Source organism: Dendrobates tinctorius, unplaced genomic scaffold, assembly GCF_039654945.1.
Source record: "Dendrobates tinctorius isolate UK_male_01 unplaced genomic scaffold, ASM3965494v1 ptg000223l, whole genome shotgun sequence".
In the NCBI taxonomy this organism is placed as follows: domain Eukaryota; kingdom Metazoa; phylum Chordata; class Amphibia; order Anura; family Dendrobatidae; genus Dendrobates; species Dendrobates tinctorius.
The window spans coordinates 2,198,018-2,210,400 of record NW_027361890.1 but is presented as its reverse complement, the minus strand read 5'-3'; the positions used below and the strand labels follow the sequence as shown (position 1 = coordinate 2,210,400).

Here is a 12,383-nt window from a genome sequence, read left to right as displayed (position 1 = left end):
TACATATACAGCAGGAGGTGGGCAAGGCACTGGGACAGGAGTCGGCGCTGAGCAGTCATCCCAGCGGTCGAGCCTGAATGCGAGAACACTGCACCCGACAAGGCTTGGAATCTATCCCGCACAGCGGGAGAATCCCTGCGCCCAACACAGGAGATAAGGGCTGTATCATTACATCTCACACACTGAGAAACCTAAGCTTATGTTGGGGTGTGTTCTTTTTTTCCTTTGAGTGTTGCCGCCTGCTTATGATTGGGCAACATCATACAGGCAGAAGAAATACACGCCTCCAGTGAAAACTGTCTGATAACACGCACATGGACTTTACAAAAATTAGTGGCCAAGTAGTTTGATTGGTAGCATCTCTGCAGCTGAGAGAAAAAAAATGTTTTATTCTGCTCTGCAGCCACTATTATATTGTGTGTTTAGTTCAACATGGAAAATTTAGTGAACGTTCCTGAAATAACTCCCCAGCTTCCATGGCAACCAATATCTGCCCGCAGTCGCATCAGGCCAGTGAACGGAAGGAGGCCAGATACTGATAAAACTGTTGAATGCTTTTAAATGCTGCTGTTACAGCTGACAGGTGCATTTAAGAGTTTACATAGTTTACATTGTTGCAATGATCCAATTGCATCAGTTAGGCTGGAGTCACACTGCCGTATTTCTCCTGCGAGAAGCGCATTGTAAACCTCATACTGACTGTCGGCTCTCCTGACCTGAGCTTGACAGCTGCATCGTGCTGTCATGCTCAGGTCAGGAAAGGTGCCCGCCAGTCCATGCAGTGTGATGCGATTTTCACACGAGAAATACGGCAGTGTGACTCCAGCCTTACTCTAAGGTGTAGACCATGAAACACAGCTAGCTCTCACACGGTATGAAGCCAGCTCACCTCCTGGACCATCTCTATGCAAGCAGGACACATCTCCGCCATACATGTACAGTAGATGTAGTTAAGAGATTAAAAGATCTACAAAAGGGCCCACCAAATGACGTATCAAGTGCCATTTATAATACTGGTGTTCTCATATTTGATACCGTAGGCACCAGATATGACTTATACCTGCCTATATCTATACCCCTGATGACAAGTGCATGTAATAATTACAGCTCTATAGTTTAACTATATAATTGTTTTTTATTCTAGATCTGGAGACAAGTTTTCAGCTTCATCCTTTTCATTATCAGAGATTTGTACGTTCTGGTAATAACATCAGAGTCACTGCCCTCGCCACAGATCTTAAGAACAAGAAACTAAAATTGGCAACTAAAAACATCATCTTTGAGGTTCCTTCAATAGCTATAGATGTAAGTATTCCCTTTAAAGAGTTTGCATGGTGAAAGCTATAGTTTAAGTTCTTGAACAAATTCTTACAGGATAATAACATAATACTAAAAATAACAAATACTGATGTACGGTAAATGTGGATAATTTGATTCTGCATGTTTAGTCAAGTGGATCAATAATTGGGATCAGGAAGGAAAGATTAGCTCTTGTAGGGCAGACTGGCTCATGCATTGTGGTTGTGCCCCTTTCCTTTGTTCTTTCCCATTCCTCGGTTGAACTTGTTGGACATTTGTCTCTTTTCCTCCATATTAACCATGTAACTGTTAGACTTTGTAAGATGATTCATATTTACTAAGAAAAGAAGCAAAATCATTGTGGTCCAGATTCATCAAAGTGTTTTCTCCAGATTTTTGAGTTAGGCAAAAACTTTGTGACTTTTTAAAGTTCTGCTAAAATTTTGCAGCTTTTGGTGTTTTTACAACAGTCTAGGACAGATCCGCCAAAGTGGGCACAGCATGGGTGAGATGGGGCATGGTGAAGCTTACATGACAAATTCTTCAAAAATGATACCACCATAGTGGCATAACTTAAGCCAGAAACGTACTCCAGTGGAGACTGGAGTAACAGATGCGCCTAATTCATTAAGTGTGGGTGCACCTCTTAATGAATTAAGGGAACCTTAATCTTGCATGCCCAACATTAAAACTGGCATATGAAAGCCAGTATAAGAAATCAGGCCTATGTGCCTCATTTATCAAAACTTTCTTTGATGCATGAAGCAACCAATCAAAGCTTAACTTTCATTTTTTTCAACAGCTCTTGTAATATGAAAGCAGCAATGGGATTGGTTTCTGTGGGCAAAGCTTTCTTTTAGATAGTTTCAATAAACTTTCTCCAATGTATATAATTTAGAAATACATTAAGTCATAAAAAATGCATTTCTTTAAATTTTAAAATCTTGCTATGAGTAATTCAACTTTAAGTTGCTTGGAAGTGGGTACAACTTAATATTATTTTAGCAGTGGCATGTGTAGTAGATTCCTTTGTGCATATATTAATGGGGAATTCATCAAGGCTTTCTCCCCAGTTTTCAGCCATCATCAACATCATTTTGAAAAAAACAATTATGCCTTTAACTATTTAACCCACTACTTCTGTTTTTGAAAAAAGGGGGTGAAAGCTAGAATAGTTACGGTAGTTATATGTAACTGAGCTGTAGGCAGGACTTCTCAATTGTGACTTAAAAAAAAATCGCAAAAAAACTATTCAAAACAGGAAGAAAGCCCATTTGACTTTGCACAAAATTCATAGTTCACAAGTGCCATTTTGATGAATTAGCAAAAAATAGCAACTAATGCCACAAGGCAAAAAAGATAAGTGACTTAAAGAAACAAAATTGGGTAATGGGGTCCATAGTTCTAACTTAAAAGTTTATCATCTATTGTGGTAGGTCTGTCCAGAAGAAAACAACAGGCTTAGACAAATTTAATCGAATGAATGTGGAAGACCTAAGAATATAGTCACATACAGTACTTCGCTAGTTTGCGTGTTGGTTGACATAGAGGATACCGTGCTCCAAATTAAGACCAAAATATAACCCTTTCTCATACAGAAACATGTCACTAGTAGAGATTGGCGAACCTGTGAAGTTCGGCGTCCGTACCGAACAACTACTATTCGGGCATGGACACAGAACACGGACTTTACCAGGAAATCTGTGCTACTGTTCAGGTTCGGCCCCCCACAAATACCGGGTGTTTGTCGCGCTGTCATGTGCATGACAGACCTGCAACACCGCTTCTGATTGGCAAATCATCACTGCCGGTCAGACAGCCGCGGTTTGCATGCTGTCAAATGGCAGCGTGAGCCCACAGCTATGATCAGAGGTATAATGTTTACCTCCAGTCATTGGTGTCGGCTGATGGCACTACAGCTCTCATCAGCCGACGCCTGCTGCCACTAATAACAGTGAGAGCAGGAGCGGCTAATGGGAGTATTCAAACTGGGCCCTGCGCTGTAAATAAATAATTTTATTAAAAAAAGGAGTGAGTTCCCCTGTACTTTTGATAACCAGCCAGGCAAAACTCACAGCTGGGGGCTGCAACCCTCAGCTGTCAGCTTCACCAAGGCTGTTATCAAGAATAGAGGGGTTCCCATGCCATATTTTTTAAATTATTTAGATAAATAATAGAAAAAAATGGCTTGGGGTCTCCCTCATAGCAGCTTACAGCCGCCTAGAAAAGGCACATCTATTAGATAGTTATGGTAGGTGAACCCCTCTAAAGGTTTGATAACTGTTGTATTGACCAGTGATGTCTGAGTCTATACCCAATTTGGTATGTGCAAGTCTCTCTCTTTCAGAAACATTTGTTCCTTTCTGTTAGTAATGTTTCAGAAAACGTTATCAATAGACACAACAGAACTCTTGAATTATTAGAGGGTAGACTATTATATCTTTTTTTGCCAGTGTCACCTAGTGCTCTGACCTTTTATTTTTAATGTAGAACTAATAACTTAATAACAATCAATTATATGTAGTATTATCTTACTAGCACATGTAATAAAATGATATATGATGGGCTGCCTGTTATGACTTTCTGCGACAAAACTATTCTGGCAGAGCCTGAGGCAAGTGTTGCAACTTGCAGTATTGACCCAGACACTGAACATTCCTCACATTTCTCCTTTGTCTGACCTACTTCTAAGTATGTAGTCTTATTTGTAAAGAATGTCATTATTACACAATAAAAAAAGAATATGCCCTCATTTACACGTGCATGTAATAACATGTTTTTATTGGAGAATCAAAAGTAGTGATAAGGTATAAAGTAAGACATACTGATAGGGAATTAGATTGTGAGCCCAAAGGGGTCTAAGATGATAATATCTGTAAAATGCTGCAGAAATTAATGGTGCTATATAAATAAAACTAATTGACACAATACCATTAATAAACATTCTAATAATAAGATTTACAATATGGAATCTTGTAATTAAATTTCACTTAGTTTCTTACATTTTTTTGCCACACAACTCATTTGCAACACATTTTTCTGCTGTAGCCTACAATTCAGGACCCTTCTCTGTTAGAGACGGGCAGTAAATACCACTTATCGGCTCTTCTATCCAGTAGATTAACAGTCCATTGATTTTAATAGACACTGTAATAATTAGGTCTACCTATAATTTCAACTTATATATGATTCCCCATTACATGCTCAGGTCCTGAGACTGTCACCAATTACTTAATAAACTGTTTTGAAGTGCATAGCTCATGAAGCCAAAGTGGATAACTCCTGCTCTTTTTATACAGCCCCATGAACCCCTGAAGCTGTTAACAGACCCATAGACATGTTCATGCTCATGTAGGAATTGAGCTCCTCTGCGTGATCAGCTGCGTTATTCAGAATTGTTAATTGAGCTATTGATAGGGGTCTTTAGAGCTGAACCCAACCTATCACCAGCTCATGTAAGGGGAATAAATTACACAAAACAATGTGAAATGATTGGTATGCACTAAAGAGGAAAAGGGTAGCAATGTGGTAGCAATGTTTTGAACTTTTGATTTTCAGACTCCATATCTCTCCATCCACTACTGCTTTGATCGTAAGACTACCATAATTTAATAGACAATCACCTTGGCTATGTCATACATAAATTTGACTTGCGATTATTTATCATATGATTAGTTATGCAGATTCTTGTCATGTCCTGAATACTACAAAATACAACCTGTTCTCACATTCCCTAATAGCTCATTGTATTAATAAGTTGATTCCCAAGTGAAAAGTCATTGGTTCAAATTGAGGAGCAGCCATGAAGACGATTTCCTCTTGGCCAAGAAAATTACCAAACTGCATCATATTCCATGACAGTTGGAAAAATAAGAAATGAAGTCCGTCCATCCATTCAGAAGCCAAAAGATTGACATCCAGGCAAAATTTTGAAGTCAACAAGTCAGCTTATTCCAAGGTCTATCAGTTCTGGCGTGATAAATAAGGCAGTGGTGTTGGCTCATATGCTTCAAAACAGCGAGATCACAGATGTCAATGCAAGCATGCTGCAACGCACAATACACAAGTTTGGAATAGTGGTCCGAAAAAACTTAAAGAAGCCTCAGCTTCAATATAATCATAAGAAGCGTCGGTTTGGACATTTAAAAATTTGAAATGTGATTTGGAGCGATGACATGAAAGCCAATAGACAAGCTCTGATGGTGCAAATGGGTCTGAAAGAAACAAGGGAAAAATGGACTAATGGATTGAGAAATTGAAGGAAATGTCAAGTTCGGTAGAGGAAGCCAGATGATATGAGGTTGTTTCACAGCCAAAGGCATTGGATACTTGACCAGGATTGGTGGTGGTCTGAATGCTGAACTATATGTGAATATCCTACAAGATGTGTTACTTCATACACTCAAGTACTATGGGTATGAAAAGGATGACAAAATGTTTCAATAGGACAACAGCAAGAAGCAGACACTGAGATTGGCAAATTAATGGTTCAATGGCAATGAAGTAGAGGTACTGGAAAGACCCCCCAGTTCCAAGACTTCAAGCCAGTCAAGCACTTGTGGGTAGAATTGAGGGAAAAACTGTATCCATACCCAAGTGAGTCGACTAGTATGCATCAACTTTGGGAACGTGTAGAAGAGACCTGAGATCAAAGTTTGGTCAACACATGTTTGAATCTGAATGAGAGCATGCCCAGAAGGTTTCAGGCAGTGTTGAAAGTCAAAGGTGGATTTACAAAATACTAACCAAATAATAAAAAATAAAATTTAGATCTTTAGGAGCAAAACAGTAACAATGCAGTGACATGACAAGAATCTACATAACTAATCATATGCTAAATAGTTGAAAATCAAATTTAAGTATAAGAAATACAGGATGATTGTCTATAAAATGATGGTAGTATCAAGTTCAAAGCTGAAGTGGATAATGAGATATGGAGCCTGAAATAGCAGTTTACCAGACTCAGCAATAATTGTTTTGTACAGATCGAGATGCCTGACATGTCACGTTAAGAAGGCTTCAAGGCCGTGCAATGCTCCTCTGAGAAAGAGGAGAGACTAGCTGGGTTTCCTCAGATCTTCTCTGCTCTCCTGCAAGTGATTAACAGGAGCAGGACACCTCCTTATGTGTACCTGTCAATCACCTGAAGTGACACTGAGAAGAGCCAGCGCAGGGTGGCTAGTCTGGTTTCAGCCATGTCCCCACTCAGCTATAGTCCTCAGGCAGGGTATGTTTCATGCTTCACATTTTTACTGACTGTAAAACACGTGGAAAAATGTGTTCATTTGAATATAGCCAATAGTGTAGTTCACTGTGAAGAACAGAAGAATAAAATGGCTTGCAAAAGTATTAACCACCTTGGATTTTTACCTATTTTGTTACATTACAACCTATGCTTAAATATTTTTTAATACGATTTGTGCTTGATGCATCAGCACCAAATGGCCGAAGTTGGTGAAGTGAGAAAAATATGGCCATAAATTAAATTTATGGGGTAAAATAACTAAAAATTGGCATGTGCATATGTATTCACCCCTTTCAACCCAACAAACCTGTCCAGAGAGGGCTGACCACCCAAACTCTCAGCTCGGGCAACCAAAGCATTAATGAGAGGCAGCATAGAGACCAAAAGTTACCCTAGAGGAGCAGCAGAGTTCACAAGCAGAGACTGGAATATCTGTCCGTAAGACGACAATAAGCTGTACACTCCACAGAGGTGGCCTTTATGGAAGGGTGGGCAGAAATAAAACTTTACTTACACAAACACAAAAATTACAAGACTTGGTTTGAGTTTGCCAAAAGAAATGTGGGAGACTCCTCAAATGTATGGAGGAAGGTGCTGTGGTCAGAAGTGACCAAAATTTAACTTTTTGGCCACCAATGTAAATGCTATGTCTGGCTTCAAACCAACACTGCTCATCACCCAGGAACACCATCCCCACAGTGAAACATGGTGGTGGCAGCATCATGCTGTGGGAATGTTTATCAGCAGCAGGGACAGAAAAATGGTTCAAGTTGAGAAGAAGGTGGATGGTGCAAAATACAGGGTTATTTTTGAGCAAAACCTGTTTCAATCTGTCAGTGATTTGAGACTGGGGTGAAAGTTCACCTTCCATCAAGACAATGACCCAAAGCATACTGCTAAAGCAACACTCAACTGGTTTAAGGAGAAAACTGTAAATGTTTTAAAGTGGTCCAGTCAAAGCCCAGACCTTAATCTAATTCAGAATTTGTGGTCAGATTTGAAGATTTCTGTTCACCAGAGGAAACCAACTAACTTGAAGCAGCTGGAGCAGTTTTACCTTGAACAATAGACAAAAAGCCCAATGGCAAGATATGGAAAGCTGATAGAGACTTATCCAAAATGACTGTAATTGCCTCAAAAGGAGGCTATACAAAAGTACTGACTTTAGGGGAGGGGTAAATAGTTATGCACACTGAAGTTTTTAGTTATTTTGACCTATTTGCTCTTTGCTTTACAATAAAATGAAAACCACATATTCACAGTTGTAGATATTTTTTTTACGTGAATTGATGCAGTGAAGTTCCAGACAGTGAGGTAGAAAAACATGAAAAATAAGTAGGGGGTAAATACTTTTGCAAGCCACTGTACATTTTTCATATACCCTTTTTGTAAGTATATGATGGCTGTGGTTCATAATTCATGATCACAATAAATCACATTTTGCCTTAATATGATCACTCTGGAATCAGGGTCTGTAAATTTGAAAAGTAATTAGCAATTTATGTTCACGTACAAAAGCTTTACCACTTATATGTTTTTGGAGTAGTAAAAGCAAATTCAAAATAAAAAAAAGCAAAAAGATAACTTATTTTTACATTTTGTATTTCCATCACTTTAGGTCTATGGTACTGCACAGCTCAATAAACCACTTAATGTCATTTTATCCTTGTCCAATCCTTTCAATGAGATCCTAAGTAACTGTGTAATGACTGCAGAAGGCACAGGTCTGTTCCCGAGTGGTCCCATCAGAGTACAGTAAGTGTTGTTTTTTATTTCCTTGTTTTCCAGTTTTGACATTGTGTCTTGAAAATGGGCTGATACCCCATAAACTCTATAAACAAAAAGCCCAGGCCAAGTCCTTACACCTTTCTAGGACATTTTCAAACAGAGTTTGAGACTTGTTTTGAGCCACAATAAATATTAAAAAGCAAGAAAAGATATGGCTTACTAATGCCGACTACAAATGTCCCTAAGTTCTTCTTTAATAGGTGTCTGTTAAACGCGAACGTGTGAGCAGGATTTTATTCAGTAAACTACATACACTGTCAGGTTGGCTTCTTTATACTGATTAAAATTATACCTTGGTTAATGAAATCTGTCTTGTGGTTGTTGTTTAATCTGTTTTTGTAGTTTTCAGTTAATGAGATTCTGGTGCTTCGGGGTGGCCTGTGGGCAGCGCATTATTTGGTGATCTGCTTACATATTCATCTGTATTGGCTTATAACCGGTCACTATAGTGAGTTTGCAGTAGCATGTATAGCATTTTGCCTATAATATTGTAGGTAAAAAAAAAATAACTGCATCAAAACGGCGCTGGCGGGGGCGCATGTGCCAGCAACACAATTTTATTGCAGCCATTTATTTTTTTCTCTAGCAAAATTCCATTTTGCTAGTGAAATAAAACATTTGACTGCAGTAAAAAGGCAGCAGCAGTGCTTGCGCAATAGCATCTATTGAAACATGAGAGATGCTACTGCGCATGCGCCCCCGCAGGTGTCATTTTGATGAAGTTTTACTCTGCAATATTATAGGCATAATGCTATACATGCTACTGTGCAGGCTCTACAACCGCCTTAATTTTGCTCAATGTAATTTTTTTTTCTAAACCCACCACAGTATACGCAGTATGTAAAATAGGGTGCAGGTCACTGAAGGAACAGTGACCTGTCATAAGCCAATACATATGATTAAGTAAGCAGAGCACCACATAAAGCCCCTGACAGCCCCGCCTACAGGACATCCCGAAGCACTTGTATCTCATTAACTGAATGCTACAAATACAGATTAAACAACAACCAGAGGATGGATTTCATCAAATGACACCCCCCAGGGGCCGTGGGATACTCGGTACCGGGCCCGTTAACTTCAATAGGAAATGTCACAGTGGCAGTAACCCGGTCCGTGGCCCCAGGCGGTCATGTAGATTTGGTGTGTAATTAAATGAGAATAAAGTTTATATGTGATTCGTGATGCCACCTGTGGTATTCTGGTCAGAGGCGACCAGCGCTGCAATGCCATTCCCCTGGGACTGTTGGTATGATGCAGCTGAGGTGAAAATGGCGCTCCACAGGTAGAGCAGTAGTCCCAGGGCCATTGAGAATAATTTTAGAGGCAGTGATGTAATGTGGAGTGAAAATGGAAGCAGTGCTGGGTTGATGACACAAGAAGGAAACAGATGGCGCAGTTGAATGTACACTTCACTAGGCTAGGTGCTGAGACCCTTCTGCAACCTGGATTCTTCCCCCACCTGACAGCTATCAGCGTGGGACGAGCCCCACGGGGAGTACTCTCCACCCGTGCCTCTAGAAGAACCACTCTTTCCTTCAGGGAGCTTTCTTTCAAAGCCAATCCGTCCAGCAGCTCCTCCTGACAGGAGCTGCTCCAAACACGTCTTTTCACTTCCCCTCCCACTGACTACCAATCTCCCGCTCTTTTCCTAAGCTCTGCCCACCTCCCCCGTAGGGGTGCCACATTCCCCCCCGTTAAACCCAGCACGTCCACAGGGTGAAAATAAAGCACAAGATGTTACAAAGGAACATACAAAAACATTTTTTTTAAAAAACATTACTACCGGTAGATAACAATATAGACAATACTATAAAAATTTCTTCTCCTGCGAGAGGTACCTTTACTTTTAACGTTACAAACTAACTTTAGTTATATTATCTTTGTCTGTACTATTCCTACATCGTATCCTATACACCTAACTGCTTCTGGGTGACAACCGCCATCTCTGGTTCGCCACCTGCTCTGAACATTTTATCTGTGAAACAAAACTGTTATTTACTAAACATTACTACTCTAGTAATATATTCTGCGAAAAGTGCTTTCAACCCTAACAATATTAAAATACTGTCAACATTTCACCGCAGGGATGTGGAGGCACATCTGCCTAAGGGGCACCCTGATCGCGACCTGTACCGCGGGGAGTATGTGCCCTGTCAGGTCCCATCGGGTCCTGGCCTGCCCCAATAGCTACTGCAGCAGCTTCAATAACAGCAGCAGCAGCTCCAGTAGCTATCACCGCATCCTCCATTTCCAAAGCAGCAGTGACACCCGCTGCATCCCACCAACAAGCTGCTGTAGTACCATCACAGGCAGCAGTAACCCCAGCTGCACCATCACGGGCAGCCGTCGGAAAAATCTCCTCAGGAGGAGCTCATCGAGAGGAGTACCTCAAGTATGTAATGCCCCCAGGAAGTGGAAACCCTGAAACTCTACCTTGGTAGCAAAACGGCTATAAAGCTTCCATCACCCCAAGAGGTGAACACCAATAGAGCTTAAAATTTTAATGGACATTTACCCAGGAGGGTATTGGCACCATTGTGCCTTGTTTGTTTTGCCCAGTTAGGCACAAGTTTTACAGTTTTTGTATATTAATTTCAAGAACTTCTGAGGTGATGAACAGTGAATTATCCTAAAACTTTCCTTTGTAAATAGTTCTGCACCTCTTCAGGTGCTTCTCCTTGGTTTACGTAAGCCTTTTTACAGTGATAAGATTTTACCATTGCAACAACAGCAGACCTGAACAAAAACCCGATCGGTGTGGCCGAAGACAAGGTTTGAAAGGAAAGCATCAGTTATGTCCTGCAGCCCACCCAGGACCACCTTGGAAGGTTTGGAGCGGGTCCTCCACCAGCAAAAAGGAAGGACAACATCTGCAAGGAGTTTGTATGTTCTCCCCGTGTTTGCGTGGGTTTCCTCCGGGTACTCCGGTTTCCTCCCACACTTCAAAGACATACTGATAGGGAATTTAGATTGTGAGCCCCCATCGGGGACAGTGATGAAAATGTGTGCAAAATGTAAAGCGCTGCGGAATATGTTAGCGCTATATAAAAATAAAGATTATTAAGATTATTATACCCCGGTTGGGACAGAGTGCTCATTGCTTACCAAGAATAGTTGAATGTCTAATGTTACAAACTAACTTTAGTTATATTACCTTTGTTTATACTATTCCTACATCATATCCTATACACCTAACTGCTTCCGGGTGACAACCGCCATCTCTGGTGCACCACCTGCTCTGAACATCTTACCTGTAAAACAAGACTGTTATTTACTAAACATTACTACTCTAGTAATATATTCTATGAAAAGTGCTTTCAACCCTATCAATATTAAAATACTGTCAACATTTCATTAGACATTCAACTATTCTTGGTAAGCAATGAGCACTCTGTCCCAACCGGGGTATCTTGAAGTGTCCCTTTTGCTGGTGGAGGACCCACTCCAAACCTCCAACGGTGGTCCTAGGTGGGCTGCAGGACATAATTGATGCTGTCCATTTAGACCCAGTCTTCAGCCACACCCAACGGGTTTTTGTTCAGGTCTGCTGTTGTTGCAATGGTATAATCTAATAACTCTAAAAAGGCTTACATAAAATCAAGGAGAAGCACATGAAGAGGTGTGGAACTATTTACAAAGGAAAGTTTTAGGATAATTCACTGTTCATGACCTCAGAAGTTCTTGAAATTAATATACAAAAACTGTAAAACTTGTGTCTAACTGGGCAAAACAAACAAGGCACAATGGTGCCAATACCCTCCTGGGTAAATGTCCATTAACATTTTAAGCTCTATTGGTGTTCACCTCCTGGGGTGATGGAAGATTTATAGCCCTTTTGCTTTCAAGGTAGAGTTTCAGGGTATCCACTTTCTGGGGGCATTACATACATGAGGTACTCTTCCTGACGAGCTCCTCCTGAGGAGATTTTGCCGATGTCTGCCCGTGATGGTGCAACTGGTGTTACTGCTGCTGCAGCTGTTGTTGCAACTACGGTGGTGGCTATAGGGGCTGCTGCTGTTATTAAAGCTGCGGCGGTAGCTATAGGGGCTGC

At 40.6% G+C, this 12,383-nt stretch overlaps 1 protein-coding gene across 1 annotated transcript in view; it reads left to right on the top strand.

Moving 5' to 3' along the window:
* LOC141059043 (protein-glutamine gamma-glutamyltransferase 5-like) overlaps positions 1 to 12,383 on the top strand; it is a 209,159-nt gene that overhangs the window by 189,523 nt on the left and 7,253 nt on the right. Inside the window, exons 11-12 of the mRNA XM_073555253.1 lie at positions 1,145 to 1,305; positions 8,163 to 8,299. Of these exons, the coding sequence (XP_073411354.1) occupies positions 1,145 to 1,305; positions 8,163 to 8,299 (298 nt within the window). The remainder of the gene's footprint in view (positions 1 to 1,144; positions 1,306 to 8,162; positions 8,300 to 12,383) is intronic.